The sequence below is a fragment of the Phocoena phocoena genome, chromosome 6 (genome assembly GCF_963924675.1).
Source record: "Phocoena phocoena chromosome 6, mPhoPho1.1, whole genome shotgun sequence".
Classification (NCBI taxonomy): domain Eukaryota; kingdom Metazoa; phylum Chordata; class Mammalia; order Artiodactyla; family Phocoenidae; genus Phocoena; species Phocoena phocoena.
Window position 1 is genome coordinate 88287517 of NC_089224.1, and position 25098 is coordinate 88312614.

The window sequence follows — 25098 nt, forward strand, 5'->3', positions numbered from 1 at the left end:
TGCCATGTTAGCATAAAAGGGCACAACGTTTTGAATTAGGCCTGAGTTTGAATCCCAGCTTCATTGCGTGGGATTTATGGTGGGGGACCTCTTAGCCTCAATTTCCACATGAGTGAATTGGCAAAATGAAGAATACTTCTAAGGGGTTTTAGTTAGGATTAAATGAAATATAAAGTGCTTAGTATCAGGCCTAGAATTAGGTAATACTCAAGAAATGTTCCATTTCTTGTTTCCAAATCCTTTTTCTAATTATTCTTCAAATGGGATTAAAGAAACTGTGGTAGGACACAAACCTCACTCAGAAGGTTGCATGACTGAATTTGCTTAGGGGAAAAAAAAATCATTTCATTATAACAAGGCATTAAAGGACAAATTGTATGGTTGATGAATTCAGAGACATGACCAAGTTGCCTCCTACTTTAAATAGAACAGATATTTTCATTTTATTGGTGAAGCTGTTGTCCTCTAGGGTCTCCTTATGCTATCCCCATATGCTACCTAGTTCCCGGGTCCCAAGCAGGTCACTCTCCGTACCTCCCTAGATTTGGTGCCTGGTCTGCCCTGGACTTCTGTTTCAGTGATCTAGCTTTTCATGGAGGTGAACCCTCACCTTCTTGTTAGAAAATCTCTGCCAGCCAAAGTCAGATATAAGCCATGATTTGGAGAGGGAAAGAATTTGGAATACTTAGTTTCACTTACTTATCTGTGCTGATGAATGCTTATGTCAGTATTAATAAATGGGAATTGAAAATACTCTTTTCTACCTTCTTCCCCCACATTTATGTTTCTGTCTCAACTAGGCAAGAATCAACAGGGTATGTGATACTATTTTAAGCTGCTCCACATCAGACTGAAATCCTAATTATAGTTTATAAGTCAAACAGACCAATTCAATAGTGATGCTTTTTGTATGGTACCTGTGCTAAAGTAGACAAGTATACATTTTTCTATGAGAAATCTGTTTCTATATTCTCAGAACTTATATCTTAGAATGCCTTCCTTGCCGTCCTCCAACCCAACCAATGCAGAGATTATGTCGGAACCCATGAGCCACCCAAGCTGCTGTGTTCTTATGCACAGCTCTCACAGTGGGGTTGAAAGGCAGTATGAGGAGAATTAGAAGTGCTGTACTTTGTTCTATAAAACAATAAACTACTGTCTCATATACCATTAAGAAAATTACAAGAGTATGCAGACTTATGATGACTCATTCAGAGCATGGGGGATAGTTCATGTGTTTGTTAAATGAAAATCATATGTAGCTATTTATGTATCCCACATCATACCCAGAAAAACGTGTTTGTGAATTTTCTAAACAAAGTGATATTTTAAACATGAGTAAATTTCAGTGTATGCTTACCAGTTTACTTTGACTTTATCTTCAGGTACAGATAGTTTGTGGTACTACTGAAAATGCCTTTAATATTATTATTTTGATCAGAATTTGTAATATATAATCCAGTTTGGGACGATGAATAAAATTTTTCTAATCACTTGAGATATTTTGTGTTTATTTTTGCAGCTTGCAGTAGAAATAATAGCCCCTAACATTCATAAGCAATCTAGTAAAATAGTAATCTTGCCACCAGTACAGTTCTTCTAAATTAAGGTGAGATAGGTTGTATGGGTGGACCCTAATCCAATATGATTGGTATCCTTATAAGAAGAGATTAAGATACAGACAAACACAGAGGGACGATCAAGTGAAGATTTAGGGAGAAGATGGCCATCTACAAGCCAAGGAAAGAGGCCCTCAGAAGAAACCAGTCCTACCAACACCTTGATCTTGGACTTCTAGCCTCCAGAACTGTGAGAAAAGAAACTTGTTTTAAGCCATCTGGTCTGTCATACTTTGTTAGGCAGCCCTAGCAAACTAATGCAGTAATCAAGGCAGAATGGTATTGGTAGAGGCATAGACACATAGATCAATGGAACAGAAAAAAAGGACCTAGAAATTGGCATACAAATATGCTCAACTGATTTTTAACAAAAGTGCAAAAGCAATTCAATGGAGGAAGGATAGTGTTTTGAACAATTGGTACGAGAGCAATTGGACAGCCAAAGGCAAAAAAAAAAAAAAAAGAAAACCTCATACTTTATATAAAAATGAACTCAAAATGTATCATGTACTTAAATGTAAAATATAAAACAATGAAACTCTAAGGGGAAAAAAAGAAAATTTTCGTGATCTGGGGCTAGACAAAGAGTTCTTTCTTAGACTTCATACCAAAAGCACAATCAGTAAAAGGAGAAATTGATAAATTGTACTTCATCAAAATTGAAAACTGCTGCTTTGCAAAAGGTTACAAGAAGAGGATGAAAAGTCAAGCTACAGACTAGTAGGAAATATTTGCAAACTACATATCTGAAAGAAGACTAGTATCTAGAATGTATTAAAGAAAACACTCAACAGTTTTTAAAAAATCCGATTAGAAAATGAGCAAGAGATATGAACAGACATTTCACTGGAGAGGCTATACAGATGGCAAATAAGCACATTAAAAAGATGTTCAGCATCGTTAGCCAAATAGCCAAAGCAATCCTGGGAAAGAAGAAAAAAGCTGGAAACATCACACTTCCTGATTTCAAGCTATATTATTACCATATACAATGCTGTAGTAATCAGAACAGTATGGTACTAGCATTTAAAAAGACACATAGACCAATGGAATAGAATTGAGAGCCCAGAAATAAACCCATGCATATACAATCAACTAATATTTGACAGGGGAGCCAAGAATACTCAATAGAGAAAATATAGTCTCTTAAATAAGTGGGGCTGGGAAAATTTGGATAATCACATGCAAAAGAATGAAACTAGATCCCTACATCACACCAGTCAAAATTAACTCAACATGCATTGAAAACCTAGATATGAGACCTGAAACCATGAACTCCTAGAAGAACACATAGGGAAAAAGTTCCTTGACATTGGTCTTGTCAGTGATATGACACCAAAAGCATAGTCAACAAAAACAAAAATAAACAAGTGGGACTACATCAAACCAAAAAGCTTCTGAGCAGAAAACAACAAAATGAAAGGCAACCTATGAGTTGGAAATAAATATTTGCAAATCATATGTATAATAAGGGGTTAATATCCGAAATATATAAGGAACTCATACAACTCAATAGCAAAAAAACATCCAATTTTTAAAGTGGGCAAAAGAACTGAAACAGTTTTCTAAAGAAGAAATTCTAATGGCTAACAGATACATGAAAAATTGCTCAACATCACTAATCATCAGGAAGATGGAGATCAAAACCACAGTGAGATAGATATCACCTTACACCTGTTAGAATGGCTATTATCAAAGAAGTCAAGAGCTAACAAGGGCATGTGAGGATGTGGAGAAAGGAAAACCTTGTATACTGTTGGTGGGACTGTAAACTGGTACAGCCACTCTGGAAAACAGTTTGGAGTTTCCTCAAAAAATTAAAAATAGAACGATACGATCCAGCAATTCCACTTCTGGGTATATATTCGAAGGGAATGACATTACTATCCTGAAGGAATATCTGCACCCCCTGTTCACTGCAGCTTTATTTACAATAGCCAAGGTATGGAAATAACCTAAGTGTCTATCAACCGATGAATGGATAAGAAGATGTGGTATATATATAGAATGGAATATTATTCAGCCACAAGAAAGAGGAAGTCCTGCCATTTGTGACAACATAGGTGGACCTTGAGGGCATTATGTTAAGGAAAAAAAGTCAGAAAAACACATGCTGTATGATTGCATATGTAGATTCTAATAAACAAACAAACTCAGAGAACAGATTGGTGGTTGCCAGAAGCAGGGGGTAGGGGCTGGGGTAATTAGTTGAAGGTGGTCAAAAGATACAAACTTCCAGATATAAGTAAGTTCTGGGGATGTAATGTACAGCATGATAACTGTAGTTAGCAATACTATATTGTATATTTGAAAGCTGCTAAGAGAGTAGATCTTAAAAGTTCTCATCACAAGAAAACAAAAATTTCTAACTGAGGTAATGGATGTTGACTTATGGTGGTAATCATTTCACAATATGTACATATATCAAATCATCGTTGTACACCTTAAACTTATACAATGTTATATGTCAGTTATATCTCAATAAAACGGGGAAGGGGAAGAAGTTACAATTTTTCTTTGTCATAATTTCTCCCATGAACACATCATGTGATCTTCCTGAAGTAAATATTAATAAACCAGATCTTGCTCAGCTAATAATTAGAAACCATTTTCTGTGTTGTCACTGGTATGAGCTTACAGGTGTTCAGCTGGTGTCAGCTCTGCCACATCATACTTTGTGTTTTGGGATCTTATTTTTTTTCCTTGGTCACAAAAATACAAAATCTGCTGAATTTCAGCATATTCCTCTTCCTTTACTGAAAATTACTACTACTCTTCTTTTTTTTTTTTTGGCCATGCCATGTGGCTTGTGGGATCTTAGTTCCCCAACCAGGGATTGAACCCGAGCCCCAGCAGTGAAAGCACAGAATCTAACCACTGGACTGCCAGGGAATTCCCTACTCCTTTTATTTCTAATCTAAATTGGTATCTTCCCAGTTCCTCTTTAATAAAGTTTCCCTTACTAGTCCCCCTGTAACAAATACCAAAACTATATATAAACTTCTAAGTAAAGGTGGTAAGTGTAAAAACATTTTCTGGAAGGAGTTAAAGTTGTCAATGATAGAGAAGTAAAGATAGAGGACTACAGTACTGATAACTAATAAACTTTAAAAAAAATGTTCAACATTGTTAACCATCAGGGAAATGCAAATTACAACCACAACGAGATATCACTGCACAGCTATTAGGATGGCTAAAATTTTAAATAGTGAAAACACCAAATACTGTAGTTGTCTCTCTTATGGTTTCTTTTTAAATGTGTTCTTTGCACCATTGTTTGACTATGATTTTACTAGAGTGTCCTTAAACATTTTATAAACGTTCATAATATGTAACACTCTGCATAATAAAATTAAAAGGAATAATCTTGTCTCAGTCTTTGGAAGACAGATTTTTAGCTTTTTGTTTTGTTTTTCTCTTTTTCTCCTCCAATTCTTTATTGATTTACTCTGCAAATTTAATAATCCTCTTTAAAATTTATTTTCGCATTCTGTTGTGTCCTTTATAGTTGACTTTTCCCCAAGAATATTTATCAGCAAAAGCCCTTTAGCAGCTGGTGTCATTGTTTTTAGGTCTCTAACTTTAACTAATTTCATATTTATCACCAGTTTTTTTTAATTTAAATTCATTTTTTTTTCTAGTTAGTCTCAATACTTTGGAGAATATTTTCTAGAGAATACTGCAGGAAAGGTGACTGGTTGACTAATTTTCTGAAAATGTATTACCACCAAATGTCTTTCAGGTGTCTTAGAAGAACGATCGTCGCATAGTTGGAGTGTGTATGAGTTTGTTTTGGAGCCTAAACTGTGCAACTGTTTAATCCAGCCAGATCCTGCTTAGAAAAACTGAAGGGTGAGCTCACAAAGCAAAAGGCTTAGCTTTTAAGAAGCTGTCCTCTCCTCATGTCATGCGGTCACAATTTGCTAGGAACCAGGTTTCCCCTATATCCTAGTGGAAGACCAGAGAATATCTACAACAGTGCTGTCAAACAGAGCATTCTCTGATACTAGAAATGACTCTGCCTGCACTGTCCAAGACAGTACCCACGAGCCACATGTGACCTTGAGCACTTGAAATGTGGCAAGTGCAAATGGGGAACTAAATGTTTACTTTGATTTTTTTTAAACATCTTTATTAGAGTATGATTGCTTTACAATGGTGTGTCAGTTTCTGCTTTACAACAAACTGAATCAGTTATACATATACATATGTCCCCATATCTCTTCCCTCTTGCATCTCCCTCCCTCCCTGCCTCCGTATCCCACCCCTCTAGGTTGTCACAAAGCACCGAGCTGATCTCCGTGTGCTATGCAGCTGCTTCCCGCTAGCGATCTATGTTATGTTTGGTAGTGTATATATGTCCATGCCACTCTCTCACTTTGTCCCAGCTTACCCTTCCCCCTCCCCGTATCCTCAAGTCCATTCTCTAGTAGGTCTGCATCTTTATTCCTGTCTTGCCCCTAGGTTCTTCTGACCATTTCTTTCTTTCTTTTTTTTTTTTTAGATTCTACATGTATGTGTTAGCATACGGTATTTGTTTTTCTCTTTCTGACTTACTTCACTCTGTATGACAGTCCATTCACCTCACTACAAATAACTCAGTTTCGTTCCTTTTTATGGCTGAGTAATATTCCATTGTATATATGTGCCACATCTTCTTTATCCATTCATCTGTTGATGGACACTTAGGTTGCTTCCATGTCCTGGCTGTTGTAAATAGAGCTGCAATGAACATTGTGGTACATGACTCTTTTTGAATTATGGTTTTTGCAGGGTATATGCCCAGCAGTGGGACTGCTAGGTCCTATGGTAGTTCTATTTTTAGTTTTTTAAGGAACCTCCATACTGTTCTCCATAGTGGCTGTATCAATTGACATTCCTACCAACAGTGCAGGAGGGTTCCCTTTTCTGTACACCCTCTTCAGCATTTACTGCTTATAAAGGTTTTGATGATGGCCATTCTGACCAGTGTGAGGTGATACCTTAATGGGTTTTTGATTTGCATTTCTCTAATGATTAGTGATGTTGAGCATCCTTTCACGTGTTTGTTGGCAATCTGTATATCTTGTTTGGATAAATGTCGGTTTAGGTCTTCTGCCCATTTTTGGATTGGGTTTTTTGTTTTTTTGATATTGAGCTGCTTGTATATTTTGGAGATTAATCCTTTGTCAGTTGCTTTGTTTGCAAATATTTTCTCCCATTATGAGGGTTGTCTTTTTGTATTGTTTATGGTTTCTTTTGCTGTGTAAAAGATTTTCAGGTTCATTAGGTCCCATTTGTTTTTATTTCTAGTTCTCTAGGAGGGGGGTTAAAAAGGATCTTGCTGTGATTTATGTCATGTGATGTTCTGCCTATGTTTTCCTCTAAGAGTTTTACAGTGTCTGGCCTTACATTTAGGTCTTTAATCCTTTTTTTTTTTTTTTTTTTGCGGTACGAAGGCCTCTCACTGTTGTGGCCTCTCCCGTTGTGGAACACAGGCCCCGGAAGCGCAGGCTCAGTGGCCATGGCTCACAGGCCCAGCCGCTCCGCAGCATGTGAGATCTTCCTGGACTGGGGCACGAACCCATATCCCCTGCATCGGCAGGCAGACTCTCAACCACTGCGCCACCAGGGAAGCCCCTTTAATCCATTTTGAGTTTATTTTTGTACATGGTGTTAAGGACTGTTCGAATTTCATTCTTTTACATGCTTTCCAGTTTTCCCAGCACCACTTATTGAAGAGGCTGTCTTTTCTCCACTGTTTACTTTGATTTTAATTAAAATAAATAGCATCATATAGCTAGTAGCTAGCATACTGGACAATGCAGGGCCAGAGGATTTGATGGGACCAGCAAGAGCTTTGGAGTTGTAGAGATCTAGACTCAGATCCAGGGGTGTCACTTCCTAGCTTTGTGATATCAGGCTGGTTATTTAACTTCTGAGTTCCAATTTTTTTTTCAACTAATGAGGCTAAAATTAATACCTGCCCATAAGAGTTATTATAAGAATTATAGGAACCCTGGTATATTGCTTAGTACAGAGTAGAAGTTCAATAAATGATAGCTATTAATATTATTATCTTTACTTTTATTTCAACCTTTGGCATTAATCCTCTGAACTTGTATTTTCCTAATAATCCCAAGTAATATTTCTGTAGATAAGAGCCTTTCTGTATTTCAAAGTATTCCTGGTGAGAGGGCCCTGTCCTGAGGACTGGTGATGAGAAGTGAGAGTGGCCTCAAGGGCACAGGTACAAGGCCTGTCCTTTGGGGAGACAGATGGTAGGATTAAAACATAACACTTGGATACAGCTTCAAGACAGCAGAAGAGTAAGACGTGGAGATCACCTTTCTCCCCACAAATACATCAGAAATATATCTACACATGGAACAACTCCTACTGAACGCTGGAAGAAAACCTCAGACCTCCCAAAAGCCAGGCATCGGGGCTGTACCTCTGAGGTGGGAGAGCCAACTTCAGGACACTGGTCCGCAAAAGACCTCCCAACTCCACGTAATATCAAATGGCAAAAATCTCCCAGAGATCTCCATCTCAACACCAAGACCCAGCTCCACTCAATGACCAGCAAGCTACAGTGCTCGACACCCTATGCCAAACAACCAGCAAGACAGGAACACAGCCCCATCCATTAGCAGAGAGGCTGCCTAAAATCATAATAAGGACACAGACACCCCAAAACACACCACCACACGTGGACCTTCCCACCAGAAAGACAAGATCAGGCCTCATCCACCAGAACACAGGCACTAGTCCCCTCCAACAGGAAGCCTACACAACCCACTGAACCAACCTTAGCCACTGGGGACAGACACTAAAAACAACGGGAACTTCAAACCTGCAGGCTGCAAAAAGCAGACCCCAAACACAGTAAGTTAAGCAAAATGAAAAGACAGAAAAACACACAAGATGAAGGAGCAAGGTAAAAACCCACCAGACCTAATAAATGAAGAGGAAATAGGCAGTCTACCTGAAAAAGAATTCAGAATAGTGATAGGAAACATGATCCAAAATCTTGGAAATAGAATAGAGAAAAGACAAGAAACGTTTAACAAGGACCTAGAAGAACTAAAGAGCAAACAAACAATGATGAACACCAAAATAAATGAAATTAAAAATTCTCTAGAAGGGATCGATGGCGGAATAACTGAGGCAGAAGAACGGATAAGTGACCTGGAAGATAAAATAGTGGAAATAACTACCACAGAGCAGAATAAAGAAAAAAGAATGAAAAGAATTGAGGACAGTCTCAGAGACCTCTGGGACAACATTAAACACACCAACATTCGAATTATAGGGGTCCCAGAAGAAGAAGAGAAAAAGAAAGGGTCTGAGAAAATATTTCAAGAGATTATAGTTGAAAACTTCCCTAATATAAGAAAGGAAATAGTCAATCATGTCCAGGAAGTGCAGAGAGTCCCATACAGGACAAATCCAAGGAGAAAGACACCAAGATACATATTAATCAAACTATCAAAAATTAAATACAAAGAAAAAATATTAAAAGCAGCAAGGGAAAAACAACAAGTAACACACAAGGGAATCCCCAAAAGGTTAATAGCTGATCTTTCAGCAGAAACTCTGCAAGACAGAAGGGAGTGGCAGGACATATTTAAAGTGATGAAGGAGAAAAACCTACAACGAAGATTACTCTACCCAGCAAGGATCTCATTCAGATTTGATGGAGAAATAAAAGGTTTACAGACAAGCAGAAGCTAAGACAATTCAGTACCACCAAACCAGCTTTACAACAAATGCTAAAGGAACTTCTCTAGGCAGGAAACACAAAAGAAGGAACAGACCTACAATAACAAACAGGAAACAATTAAGAAAATGGTAATAGGAATATACATATCGATAATTACCTTAAACATAAATGGATTAAATGCTCCAACCAAAAGACATAGACTGGCTGAATGGATACAAAAACAAGATCTGTATATATGCTGTCTACAAGAGACCCACTTCAGACCTAGGGACACAAACAGACTGAAAGTGAGGGGATGGAAAAAGATATTCCATGCAAATGGAGATCAAAAGAAAGCTGGAGTAGCAATTCTCATATCAGACAAAATAGACTTTAAAACAAAGACTAGGACTTCCCTGGTGGCGCAGTGGTTGAGAGTCCGCCTGCCGATGCAGGGGACACAGGTTCGTGTCCTGGTCTGGGAAGATCCCACATGCCATGGAGTGGCTGGGCCCGTGAGCCATGGCCACTGGGCCTGCACGTCCGGAACCTGTGCTTCGCAACGGGAGAGGCCACAACAGTGAGAGGCCCGCGTACCGCAAAAAAAAAAAAACAAAAAAAACCGAAAAAACAAAGACTATTACAAGAGAAAAAGAAGGAAACTACATAATGATCAAGGGATCAGTCCAAGAAGAAGGTATAACAATTGTAAATATTTATGCACCCAACATAGGAGCACCTCAATACATAAGGCAAATGCTGACAGCCATAAAAGGGGAAATTGACAGTAACACAATCATAGTAGGGGACTTTAACACCCCACTTTCACCAATGGACAGATCATCCAAAATGAAAATAAGGAAACACAAGCTTTAAATGATACATTAAACAAGATGGACTTAATTGATATTTATAGGACATTCCATCCAAAAACAACAGAATACACACTCTTCTCAAGTGCTCATGGAACATTCTCCAGGATAGATCATAACTTGGGTCACAAATCAAGCCTTGGTAAATTTAAGAAAACTGAAATGTATCAACTATCTTTTCTGACCACAACGCTATGAGACTAGATATCAATTACAGGAAAAAGTCTGTATAAACTACAAACACATGGTAGCTAAACAATTCACTACTTAATAACCAAGAGGTCACTGAAGAACTCGAAGAGGAAATTTAAAAATACCTAGAAACAAATTACAATGGAGACACGATGACCCAAAACCTATGGGATGCACCGAAAGCACTTCTAAGAGGGAAGTTTATAGCAATACAATCCTACCTTAAGAAACAGGAAACATCTCAAATAAACAAGCTAACCTTACACCTAAAGCAATTATGGAAAGAAGAACAAAAAATCCCCAAAGTTAGCAGAAGGAAAGAAATCATAAAGATAGGAACAGAAATAAATGAAAAATAAATGAGGGAAATGATAGCAAAGATCAATAAAACTAAAAGCTTGTTCTGGGCTTCCCTGGTGGCGCAGTGGTTGAGAGCCTGCCTGCCGATGCAGAGGACACGGGTTCATGCCCCGGTCCGGGAAGATCCCACATGCCGTGGAGCGGCTGGGCCCGTGAGCCATGGCCGCTGAGCCTGCGCGTCCGGAGCCTGTGCTCCGCAACGGGAGAGGCCACAACAGTGAGAGGCCTGCGTACCGCAAAAAAAAAAAAAAAAAAAAGAGTTCTGCTTTGACCGGTAGGGAATGAGATAGATGCCGTTTAGACATATTAGATAATATGCTTTCTACTGTTTACTCCTACATTTATTCATTCAAGAAAAAAAAAAAAAAAATCTTGTTCTTTGAGAAGATAGACAAAACTGATAAACCATTAGCCAGACTTATCAAGAAAAAAAGGGAGAAGACTCAAATCAATAGAATTAGAAATGAAAAAGGAGAAGTAACAACTGACACTGCAGAAATACAAAGGATCATGAGAGATTACTACAAGCAACTATATGCCAATAAAATGGACAACCTGGAAGAAATGGACAAATTCTTAGAAACGCACAACCTTCCAAGACTGAACCAGGAAGAAATAGAAAATATGAACAGACCAATCACAGGCACAGAAATTGAAACTGTGATTAAAAATCTTCCAACAAACAAAAGCCCAGTTCCAGATGGCTTCACAGGTGAATTCTATCAAACATTTAGAGAAGAGCTAACACCTACCCTTCTCAAACTCTTCCAAAATATAGCAGAGAGAGGAACACTCCCAAACTCATTCTATGAGGACACCATCACCCTGATACCAAAACCAGACAAAGACGTCACAAAGAAAGAAAACTATAGGCCAATATCACTGATGAACACCAATGCAAAAATCCTCACCAAAATACTAGCAAACAGAATCCAACAGCACATTAAAAGGATCATACACTATGATCAAGTGGGGTTTATCCCAGGAATGCAAAGACTCTCCAATATATGCAAATCAATCAGTGTGATAAACCATATTAACAAATTGAAGGAGAAAAACTATATGATCATCTCAATAGATGCAGAGAAAGCTTTTGACAAAATTCAACACCCATTTATGATAAAAATGCTCCAGAAAGTAGGCATAGGGGAACTTACCTCAATATAATAAAGGCCATATATGATAAACCCGCAGCCAACATCATTCTCAATGGTGAAAAACTGAAACCATTTCCACTAAGATCAGGAACAAGACAAGGTTTCCCACTCTCACCACTATTATTCAACATAGTTTTGGAAGTTTTAGCCACAGCAGTCAGAGAAGAAAAAGAAATAAAAGGAATCCAAATTGGAAAAGAAGTAAAGTTGTCACTGTTTGCAGATGACATGATACTATACACACAGAATCCTAAAGATGCTACCAGAAAACTACTAATAGTAATCAATGAATTTGGTAAAGTAGCAGGATACAAAATTAATGCACAGAAATCTCTTGCATTCTTATACACTAATGATGAAAAATCTGAAAGTGAAAGTGAAATTAAGAAAACACTCCATTTACCATTGCAACAGAAAGAATAAAATATCTAGGAATAAACCTACCTAAGGAGACAAAGTCCTGTATGCAGAAAACTATAAGACACTGATGAAAGAAATTAAAGATGATACAAACAGATGGAGAGATATACCATATTATTGGATTGGAAGAATCCACATTGTGAAAATGACTCTACTACCCAAAGCAATCTACATATTCGATGCAATCCCTATCAAATTACCACTGTCATTTTTTACAGAGCTAGAACAAATATTTTCACAATTTGTATGGAAACACAAACGACCCCAAATAGCCAAAGCAGTCTTGAAAAAGAAAAACGGAGTTCGAGAAATCAGGCTCCCTGACTTCAGAGTATACTACAAAGCTACAGTAATCAAGACAGTATGGTACTGACACAAAAACAGAAATATAGATCAGTGGAACAGGATAGAAAGCTCAGAGATAAACCCACGCACATATGGTCACCTTATCTTTGATAAAGGAGGCAAGAATATACAGTGGAGAAAAGACAGCCTCTTCAAAGTGGTGCTGGGAAAACTGGACAGCTACATGTAAAAGAATGAAATTAGAACACTCCCTAACACCATACACAAAAATAAAGTCAAACTGGATTAAAGACCTAAATGTAAGGCCAGACACTATCAAACTCTTAGAAGAAAACATAGGCAGAACACTCTATGACATAAATCACAGCAAGATCCGTTTTGACCCACCTCCTAGAGAAGTGGAAATAAAAACAAAAATAAACAACTGGGACCTAATGAGACTTAAAAGCTTTTGCACTGCAAAGGAAACCATAAACCAGATGAAAAGACAATCCTCAGAATGGGAGAAAATATTTGCAAATGAAGCAACTGACAAAGGATTAATCTTCAACATTTACAAGCAGCTCATGCAGCTCAATAACAAAAAAACAAACAACCCAATCCAAAAATGGGCAGAAGACCTGAATAGACATTTCTCCAAAGAAGATATACAGATTGCCCACAAACACATGAAAGAATGCTCAACATCATTAATCATTAGAGAAATGCAAATCAAAACTACAATGAGATATCATCTCACACCAGTCAGAATGGCACACATCAAAAAATCTATAAACAATAAATGCTGGAAAGGGTGTGGAGAAAAGGGAACCCTCTTGCACTGTTGCGGGGAATGTATATTGATATAGCCACTGTGGAATACAGTATGGAGGTTCCTTAAAAAACTAGAAGTAGAACTACCATATGACCCAGCAATCCCACTACTGGGCATAAATCCTGAGTAAACCATAATTCAAAAAGAGTCATGTACCACAATGTTCATTGCAGCTCTATTTACAATAGCCAGGAGATGGAAGCAACCTAAGTGTCCATCAACAGATGAATGGATAAAGAAGATGTGGCACATATATACAATGGAATATTACTCAGCCATAAAAAGAAATGAAATTGAGTTATTTGTAGTGAGGTGGATGGACCTAGAGTCCTTCATACAGAGTGAAGTAAGTCAGAAAGTGAAAAGCAAATACCGTATGCTAACACATGTATATGGAATCTAAAAAAAAAAAAAAATGGTCATGAAGAACCTAGGGGCAAGATGGGAATAAAGACGCAGATGTAGTAGAGAATGGAATTGAGGATACGGGGAGGGGGAAGGGTAAGATTGGACAAAGTGAGAGAGTGGCGTGGACATATATACACTACCAAACCTAAAAGAGATACCTAGTGGGAAGCAGCCACATAGCACAGGGAGATCAGCTTGGTGGTTTGTTACCACCTAGAGGGGTGGGAAAGGAGGGTGGAAGGGAGGAGATAGGGGGACATGTATATATATATAGCTGATTCATTTTTTTATAAAGCAGAAAATAACACACCATTGTAAAGTAATTATACTCCAATAAAGATGTTAAAAAAACAATAGGGGCTTCCCTGGTGGCGCAGTGGTTGACAGTCTGCTTGCCGATGCAAGGGACACAGGTTCGGGCCCCGGTCCGGTAAGATCCCACATGCTGCGGACCGGCTGGCCCCGTGAGCCATGGCCACTGAGCCTGCGCGTCTGGAGCCTGTGCTCGGCAACGGGAGAGGCCACAACAGTGAGAGGCCCGCGTATCGCAAAAAACAAACAAACAACATAACACTTAAAAGAATTGAATTTCAAAGACCAGGCTTAGGTAGGGGAACCAAAGATCCCACACTTTGTAGAAGGTGGTCTGAGGCTACAAAAAGCTCCGGGAAGGAGGACAGGGAGAGGGACAGTGAAGTTCAGCTGGATCCTAAGACTTAATGAACAGAAAATTTGAATAAATGAAGAAAGGGAAGAAAGTATTCTTGAAGAGAAGGAATCAGTACAGTCCCAGAATGGGCTTTATGGAGCAGTGAAAAAGACCATCTGTCTATATATGGATAAGTAGCAAAAAATACAAATAGAAAGGTGGGCAAGGAGCAGACTGTGGGGGCAGTAAATATCGTGCTGTAACATACAGGTGAGAGAAAATGGAGAAGGTTTATTTGAATCAGAGCATGATGCCTTCAATAAACACTTCTGACTAGATTACTACTCACAGCCACAGTGCTAAGGGCCGAGGTTCATTCATTGACACAACAAACATTCATGAAGCTCTTTCAAGGGTGGAGTAGGGATTTGGGGAAATTTAGGTTCACACAGACTCATCCCCAAAACCCTGGGATCCGTACAGTTGCAGGACAGAAGACAGAGACTTAGCCAGGTGGTCGTAAGCCACTCAGGTGACTCAGGTAAGGTCAATCCTAGGAATTCCCAGCCAGTTCCAGGCACGGACACAGGGAGTCCAGGGGCAGGAAGTGCTTGAGGCTGAGGGGCACTTGGTGTTGCTCTGGGAAGTGGGGCTCAAGATCAGTGCTGCTGGCCTCAGAAAAGCACGCTGGGACCAGGGTAGGGTCTTATCCAGGGGGCTTCAGGAATTAGAACAGGCATTTGAGGGCCAAGGCTCAGTTAGATGAATTGGGGCAGGAGAGTCGGTAGTGAGGTCCTAGGCTCTGGGGAAGTCAGCATTAGGCCTGGGCACCACAGTGTAGGCAATGTGAGAGCTGTGGGGAAGAGGCTGGAGCTATTTCTACACCTGCTGCTTCAGTCAGAAGCCAGGACAGGATGGGCTGTCCCTGTGGGGACACCACAAGGCCTAGCTCTGGGATCTGGGGGAACTGAAGCCAGGAGAGGAGATGGGCCCAGTAGAGGTGTTCAATTCAGTGTCTTAACCTGGTCCTCATTTCCCTATTGTCTGTTCACCTCTGAAGACTCTGGTCTCCAAAGGGTGAAGAAGAGGTATTCTAGTTGTACTAGAAGCACAGCTTTGCTAACAACTGACATCACTCTCTCCACCCTACCTCCTATCCCCCCAGGAAAGTTTGGGACCCCATCTGCTGGGATCATAGGGGTGGTGAATGGAGGGGAGCCAAGCACAGGTATATCTTGTTAAACAGTCTGCTTCAGCTACAGCGTAAATCTCAAAATCGGGTCTGAAACCTCAGCTGATAAACCCACTTGTTTCAGACAATTTGCAAAGAAACCAAATCTCCACCAGCTAGAAGAGATGGATGTGCTCTTGGGTAGTGCAGAAGTATCTGTGTTATGAAAAACAGAGGTGAGAACTGTGGTGAGAAGTCAGGGTTTCCTCTGAAGGTTTTTTATTGGTTAGATTTAAAGTAACATCCTTTAATCTTCCTAAGATGCCCCAGGGGAGCCTCCTGAAAACATCTGCTGGATTTGAGGGGTCAGGGAGTGCCTCCCTCATCCCCTCAGTATATGTGTTTGGTTTGGGATTTGTCAGTCTGGGAAGCTGAGGGCTCTGGGCAGCTCAGGCCTGGCAGATTTCCCCCCACCTGCCTAAAACTCAGCCCAGGAAGACAGAAGACCCTCACCAGCCCAATTCTGCACCTTCACTCTCCAGCCCCTGGAGCTGTGGCCTTTATTTCAAGTCCTGGTCCCCCGGGGCTGCATGGGGAATGAGGACAGCTGATAAGCCTGACATTATTGACTTTATGGGGAGTATTCAATGAATTTACTTTCTGCAAGAAGGCTGCACTTGTATCTGCTGCCCGCAGAGCATCTAAATCCTCATCTAGGGGACCCGCTGATGAATCATGTCTCTTATACAAAGAGCAGAGAATGTAAAGTGGAAGAGGGGAGTCGCACCCCACCCCTTTCTTTTCTCCAGTACCTGGCTCTGCCCACCCTCACCACCCTTGCTTTCCCACTGCACTTCAGTTTATTGGCTGGAAATAGAAGCACTCACAACTCCAGGCCTACAAAGTTGAGGCCAAGCCAGCCTGGTCTTGAGAGTGTCAGCAGCTGGGCACACCCAGGGCTGTGCATCCCGCTACTTGGTAACTAAGGGAAGAAAAGCCCACTCACTTGAGGCAGTTACATGTCCTGGTTTTTGCTGCGACGGTCAACATTTGCTCTGGACAGAAATACCCGCCTGGCCTCAACACCAGGTGTCTTGGTGGAGAAATGTGTGTGTGTGGTGGGGGGCAGTTACCAAGGGGTACTGGGTCTGGGGAACTGGAGAGTGAAAATTAACTGGAAGAGAGAGCCTGATGCTCAAGGGAAGCTTTTCTTTCCCCCCTCTCTGACATCTCCTTAATCCATCCAGCCCTGGGATGTTGGCTTCAATTAGTGGAAGGAAATAAATGCTTCTTAGTAGCACAGGACCCAAAGCAACTGGAAGGAGAGAGGTGAGAGCCAGGATACTGAGTTGGACAAATGAAAGAAAAATATCAAAGTACCCTTTGGAGAAAATTAGAGGCATGTGTTCATATTCCCCATCTAGTTTTTGGGTAGAGTTTTCTGGTAATAAAATGATTATTTATTGAGCAACTATGACTTTATTAGATGCCTATTACCACTGTTTTAAAGCATTTACTCCTAGTCACTAACTTCATGTACATTAGTGCACTGAGTCTTTACAATAATCCATGAAGTTGATATTATTTCCAGTTTACAGCTGAGAAAATTGAGACTGGGAGAAGTTAAGTAACCTGCCCAGGATGGCAGCTGGTGTCAGAGCAGGAATTCAAACACCAGTCTGCCTCCAAAGCCTAATGAAATGCCTCTCAGCTTCTATACAAAGCTGCTTTCCATTTGGTATTTCTCAGTACCTTTTCCCACTTAGTCCACAGCATATCAATGAGTATTTATTACTCCCAGTTTATAGAAAACAGGCTCAGAAGAGTAATTTTTTTTTGCAATTTGACCAGCTTTTTATTTCTTAAATAAGTGGCCAGTTTGAGAAAGTTACAATGCAGCAGTGAGCCTCTAGACCAATTAACAAATTCCTCTACTTAAATGCAAACCAGTAGCCTCATCATTGTGCTTATCCCAGGCAAGGCACTGGGTTAGCAGACAGAAGAGGGGAGACAGGAAGAAAGGGCATCAACGGGGCAGAAGAACAACAGTACAGGGAACCTTTGCAAATCTGATTCCGGATTGTGGTTGGATCACTCTCCTCACCTCCACCTTCTTTATTCAAACAGGGCTCCTTACATGTGGATCCAGTTGAGGACCATCCCTGAGATTCAACGTTCGTTCACTCCTTCGTAGATGGAGGATGTTTGGTAACAGGCTGTGGCAAGCTTCCAAGTAAGGATAACTTATTTACAGAGTAATATTGTTTCTCCTCTTTTGTCACTGAAAGTCACAGTGTGCTGCAGGGGGGAAAAACCCAGTGGACAGCAGGTGTGCTTCCTCGTAAATCGGTATAATTTTTTTCCTTTGTTGTTCCTATCTATGAGTGTGTCCAGGGCCACAAAACCTGTGTGCCTCAGGGACTCTGGTCTAAAGATTCTAGCAGCTTTACTTTTCTGTCATGACTAGGGAATGACCTCAGGGAAGTCTCCAAATGATGATGAAACAGCCAGATCTCTCTTTCCTTAGGAGAGAAGATCAAAGCTCTCATCCCTCCCAATGCTCGGGTAAAGATGTGGGCCACATCAGTGTATTTCTTCCTTCCACGTACCCTGGTTTCCCACATCACCCGCTTTCATCATAGAGCAGCTACTTGTTCTGTTATTTTTTTCATTCAGGGGAGGTTAGAGTAGGGGAGGCGGGAAGAGGAGGTTAGCTAATCAGTTTGCCCTGTGAGTCCTGTGAATGGAGTGACATTAACGTCCACGAGAATTTATAGCCCCTGCTGGCTCTGAAAAGATGTTTGTGTAAAAATTGCTAGTGAAACAGTCAGCTGTGTTTGAAAGCTTGTTTCTTTGGGCATACATTTTAGAATTTAGGTAAATACTCAATTTATTTGGGAGCTAAATTGTGGGGGAGTGGTATTTTGTCTAGGATAACACCTTGTTATGTAACTTTATAATGAAAATATATAATTTCTCATATTAAATGAGAAAATTGGGTGAAATGCCTAGTGTGACACCTAGTACTTAGTGCTACATAATAGCGGTAGAGAATTCAGTGTGTGGCCCAGAGTTGGTGCTCGATGCCACCCCCTAGGTCAAGCCATCATCCTCTCTCGTCTGTATTCCTGTCACAGCTTCCTAGTCTCCCCATATCATTTCTTGGCCCCCTCCATACAGCAGCCAGAATGTTCTTCTCATCTCCTTAAAAAACAAATTAAGCAATCACCAGAAACTCCTTCCATGGCCTTAGAAGCGTTCATTTCACAGAAACAAGCTATGTGACTTCTGACGGAAAGCAGGGCAAGCTGAAGGCAGCTGTTTGGAGAAATGAGTCAGTGCTGTCTTGCATTCATTCATCAAAAGCAAGTAAACTAGAATGAGACTTGCTTTAAAGAATTCAAAATGGAGATGGGGGCGCTTTTAAAAAAGAGGAGGGCTTCCCTGGTGGCGCAGTGGTTGAGAGTCCGCCTGCCGATGCAGGGGACACGGGTTCGTGCCCCGGTCCGGGAAGATCCCACATGCCACGGAGCAGCTGGGCCCGTGAGCCATGGCCGCTGAGCCTGCGCGTCCAGAGCCTGTGCTCCACAACGGGAGAGGCCACAACAGTGAGTGGCCCGCGTACCACAAAAAAAAAAAACCCAGAGGATTCAAAGGAGTTTAAATTTCCCAAATAAAATATCACAGAAAGATAAAACCTATGACCAAAAGTAACACCCACATACTGACAAATTTAGTTGTCAAAGAATTGGCACAGTTTTATTTGGAAAAAGCAAAGTTATAAACAGGAGTTGTAATATCACAAAACAAAATGGAATTCATGAGAAGAAGCAAGGCAAAGAAGATCATTTTGTTGACACAGGGCACAATTCTCTTAAGTCAATAAAACTTCCAGGAGTCTTTATGTGCAAAATGCATTGTATCTCAAGATATAAATATTTAAAGCAAACACTCTTGGAAAAACCAAAAGGAAGGAACAGACACTAAACAGTAGAGGGAGATTTTCACATAACTCTCTCTAACAGATCAAATAGACCCAAACTCCCATGAATATAGAGGATCAATTTAATGGATGTATATAAAAATTTTTTTATTTTTCAAACAAAAGATATATCTCCTTTTCTATTACCTACGGATGATTTATAGAAGTTTTACCTAGAGAAACTCTTTATAAATATTCCAAGGCAAAAACAATATGGAGCATACCTTTGACTACACTGCAATAAAATTAGAAGTTAATAGCACATGGTTACCAAAAAATACGATAAGGAAATTTTTTAAAAGTTTCAAAAAGAAAAAATAAACAACAGATGTTAGAGGCTAATGGCAAAGATACTGCACATGGAAGTGAAGGATGACACCAAAGGTATATCAGAAGAAAATTCATAGCCTGAAATGCTTTTCTTATTAAACAAGGAAGAATGAAAATTAATAAACAATCTAAGAATGGGAGATGGAGAAAGAACAAAATAAACATAGGCAAATGAAAAAGCAGATTTAATAAAGGTATGGTAGAAAGTGAAATAAGTCAGAAAGACAAATACAGTATGATTTCACTCATATGTGAAATATTAAACAAGCAAAAACTAAAACTTAGATGAAGAAAATGGAATAGTGGTTACCAGAGGGGAAGGGGAGGGGGCGATATGGCTAAAAGGGGGTCAGCTCTATGGTGACGATGGAAACTAAACTTTCGGTGGTAAGCACACTGTAGTGTATACAGAAGTTGAAATAGAATGTTGTACACAGGAAACTTACATAGTGTTATAAACCAGTTACCTCAATTAAAAAAGATGAAACCTGGAAAGTCAAAAAAATAAATAAAGATATAGTAGAAATTAATACATTAGAAAATCAGAAAAATGGTGAACCACAGAGGTAGTTTTTTAAGAGAAAAATAAAATGAACAGCTCTGCAAAGCTAATAAAGGAGAGAGAAGTCCTAGACACATAACATGAGGAATGAGAAAGTTGATAATGTAAATACAGAGATATTTTTGAAAGCATTTGTTACCGACCAGCATTCTTGGCCTTCCCCAATCAATGAAAATTGACTAGAGGCCATAGAAGGAATTCAGGCAAGGCTTTATTGGGGCCCCTGTTGCAGCAGTGGGGAGCGAGAACAAACCACAGGTTCCTTTGTTTGCTTGCTCCCTGAGGGGGCGGTGAGCTTGTTCCTTATATGGGGCGAGGGCAGGGGTGTGTCCAGGGGTCTCGCCGGAGGGGTGGCTGGGGTGGCTTAGGTGCTTTGCCCACCCCTTAGGTGGTGGGGTTTTCTTTATTTTTTTTTATTATTTTTAAAATTTATTTATTTTTTATTGGGGTATAGTTGTTAGTTTCTACTGTACAGCAAAGTGGAGTTCCCTGTGCTATACAGCAGGTTCTCATTAGTTATCTATTTTATACATATTAGTGTGCAGAGGGCATGGGCAGTACCCTGCTTTTGCTCCAGGCTCTTCAAAAGTGGCAGTTGGGTTTTTTGGTCTCTTTGTATCTTTTGTCCAGAATTTGTCCCAACTGCGCATGCACAGTTATTTTTAGTCCCAGACAGTTTCTTTGTATTTTGCTGCTAGAGGAGAGGTGTGCCCAGGTGCAAGCATTGCAGCACTGCAGCAAAGGGGCCCAGGTCCCAGCCTGTCTCACTCTGAATAACTGTATATAACACTTTATTAATGAATGTGAAAATGTCAAAGTTCATATGTCAAAATACCAAAATTGACTTGCAAGGTAGCACACTTGAAGGAACAAAATCTATCTAGGATTTACTAGTAAATTTTATTAACTATCAAGAACCAGCTAATTCATGTGATGAATAAATTGATGGAAGCTTAACAATAGATGGATGGCAGGGGGGCTGAATGTATGACTGGATGAATGGAGAAATAGATGGATGCTTTGGGGCCTGGATATGCAGAATTGGGGATTGGGAAGGGGGTTGAGAATGAGCGGGGAAGAAGGGAGTTTTAAGACTGGATGGAGCTGACGCTTGACCTCCAGCCAAAATGACTTTGGTCCACAACCACCTGGGCTCACAGGAGTCCCTTCTGAAAACCTCAGGTTCGTCTTTTCTGAAGCTAACAGCCCCAGCACACAGGACTAGAGATCCAGCATTCACAGGCTAATCCAGACAGATCAATTAAGACAGCAGAACCAGAGAGGCTGACAATGCCCCAGCCCTCCTAGGGACCTGCTCTTCTCTCCCCAACCCTCTCGTCCCTCCCCAGGAGCCCGCAGGTGCAGTCTCTCCAGGGGGCGGTGAGAGCCATGAATAGTAAGGGTTTTAGCTCAAGCACACAGAGGCGTTTAGCTGCCCAAATCTAATCCCCCAATAATCGGATTATGTAAATTCCTACTTCAACCCCTTCCCCTGCAAGACCTCGCCCCTAAACTCTCCACACTGGGAGACCAGGATGGGAGACCAGGATGGGAGAGGGCCCATCACGCTGAAGCATCACTGCTAGTGGAATGCTGCACCAAGACGGTTTCCCCCATTTCAAAAATTATAAAACCAACAATAACATGGAAGAAACTTCAGAGAAGAAAACAAATGTCGACCCTGGTTGCACTGTGCCAACACATCTGTGCTCCCTTCTCCACAGTCCTCATCTTTTCCCTCGTCCTGTCTCTCAGTCCTCGTCCACTTGTACACAGGTCCTATTTTACACTTACTGCTGCTTACCTTAGCCTCACACATTTCCAGTCTTGCTTCCTAGTTGCTACACTTCATTTTTACAACTGTAGAACGTGCCATTAAGAATATATTACCTCGCAGGCTTTTGGCCGAGAGGAAGGGTAATGTAGGTCCTTGGTTTAAATTCCAACATGCCCTCTATCAGGATTGAGGTACAACAGGTCGGGTGGGAGACCTGGGCACCATGAGGCACCATGAGGCAGCAGTTCCCCTCAGTGGCACACAGAGACAGATGGCAGAAAGGACAAATCAGGGCTGCTCACTGCAAATATTAGAGTATGTTCCCAAAGGCCCCTTTTGTGCCTATGCATAATTGACCCATTCATTCTCTCCAACCCACCCTCTAATCCATCCGCTGACTGCCACCAGAATGAGGCTTGTAACTGTAAATCAAAACATATCACTCCAATGTTCAAGGCACACAGTTGCCTTCATATGGACTGCCCTCTCCTGCACTCATACGTGTGTAGTTCCTATCCAGCATTTCCCACTTTTGCACCCAGGTGATCGGGGACCCTGCCTTGGATTCTGTGCTTTAGATGGACCTGCTCTGGTCCTCCTCCAATGCCCACCAGGTGCCCATGTCCCACATTCTAGACCACACCCAGGGTATCAGGGACCCCTGAATTTATACCACACTCTGTATATCCAGAACCCCTGCATTTCTGCTCAAGTGGCCCTGAGCCTATTTTCAGAACCTTCACAGGGCTCTTCCTTAGGTCTGTGTGGGCTGGGATTCCACGTCATGTACACAAGACCCTTCACAGAGAAGGGGGTGGGAAAAGAATGGGAATGTGGATAGGTCAGGAGTCTCCATTTGTACCCTTGTCCTGAGCCCCACATATGTCAGAGGCAGCCCTGCCTCAAGGCCTAGTTTAAATGGCATCCCTCCCACGAGCAATTGCTGATCCTCCAGCTAGAATCTTTGCCTCCTTAACTCCAATTTCATACTCTCTGGCACTCAGGACTGTCTGTCTTGTATTTAGTCATTTTTGTCATGTCCTCTTCCTCCCAAAGACTGTGAACTCCTTAAAGGCAGATACAGAATTTTCTTCACTTTCCTGCCCTCTGAGAACTAGCAGTTTATGCAACAACTTTTTTACTTATAATAAGAACTGTATGCATTTTTTTTTTGAGGAGGAGGACAAACAACCCCCAAATCTCAGTGGCTTACAACAGCAAAGATTTATTCCTCACTCATGTGATGTGAAGGCTGTGGTTGGCTATGGGTTTGCTTTATAGCTTCCAGGCTGAGAAAGCAACCCCAAACATTACTTTCTCACGACGAAGCCCAACCAGCAATCACTCTTTTTTTTTAAACATCTTTATTGGAGTATAATTGCTTTACAATGTTGTATTAGTTTCTGCTGTATAACAAAGTGAATCAGCTCTATGTATACATATATCCCCATATCCCCTCCCTCTTGCATCTCCCTCCTTCCCACCCTCCCTATCCCACCCCTCTAGGTGGTCACAAAGCACTGAGCTGATCTCCCTGTGCTATGCGGCTGTGGCTGCTTCCCACTAGCTATCTATTTTACATTTGGCTGTTAGAGCTTCTGTTCTATCACCACCACGTCAAGTTTGCTCACATTCCATTGGCTGATGCAAGTCACATGGCCAAGCCTGGAAGGGAGTGAGGAATTGCTCTCCCTTCACCTACAGGGAGGCATTGCCAGTCACATGACAATGGGAGGGGCTATGTAATCCTCTCACAAGGAAGGGAGCCAGTAGTTGTAACAATAATACAATTTACCACAGTAAAATTTATAGTAGTCTGACCGTGTACTAGGTACAGTGCTAAATTTTACAGATGAGGAAATTGAGGTAGGGAGAAGTTACATGATTTACCTAAGGTCACATAAATGGGTACATCAGGGATTTCAACCTGGGTAATGCAAATCCAGAGTCCTTTGCTCTTATCCACTAAGCTTTAATGCACTTGTGAATTTATTGTGCCAAATCCTATGCTGGTACCTTCAGAGAGTGTGATGCCTAGAATTTTGTTACTTACCCATTCATTTATCAACCAACATTTGAAGAATGCCTGTTCACTGGGTTTGAGGAGGAGACAGACAAGATAAACGGGTAAAATATTACTAAATGGGGGTGAGTGCTAAGGAGAAGAATAAAGCAGGGCAGGAGGATGGAGAGTCCTGTGTGTGTGAACGTGCAATTTTAGATACTGTGGTCAGAGAACCCTCATGGAGAAGGTGACATTTGAGCAAAGACCTGAAGAATGTCAGCTCCTTGAGGGCAGAATTTGTGTCTGTTTTGTTTGAACTTGTATCCCCAGTGCCTATAACAGGCACTGGCCCATAGCAGACACTCAATAATAATTTCTGAATGAATGAAAGGAGGTGAGGGAAGGAACTATTTGGATAACTTGAGGGGGAAGAGTGTTTCAGGCCGTAGAAACAGACAGTGCAAAGGCCCTGAGGCAGGAGGGTGACTGGAGTGTTCCAGAGCTGAGTACACCCCAAGGAGAGAAGGAACACATGGGGTCAGGTAAAATCTGGGAGCCATTGTTAAGACTTCAACTTAACTCTGAGTGAAATGGGGAGCCAGGGGAAGGCTCTGAGTGAGAAGTGACAGAAACCTGACTTGGGTTTTCATAGGATCATTCTGGGTGATGTTGGAGAATGGACGGAAAGAGGAAAGTACAGAATCAGGAAGACCAATGAGGAGGCCCTGAAATACCAAGTGCCCAGGGCACTCTGGAAGCTGGGATGAATAAATCTGGGGATCTGTCCAGT

At 41.0% G+C, this 25098-nt stretch overlaps 1 protein-coding gene across 1 annotated transcript in view; it reads left to right on the plus strand.

Moving 5' to 3' along the window:
* The window catches only part of FKTN (fukutin), an 81918-nt gene that overhangs the window by 56621 nt on the left and 199 nt on the right, over positions 1-25098 (plus strand). Inside the window, exon 10 of the mRNA XM_065879927.1 lies at positions 801-815. Coding sequence (XP_065735999.1) covers positions 801-815 — 15 coding nt within the window. The remainder of the gene's footprint in view (positions 1-800; positions 816-25098) is intronic.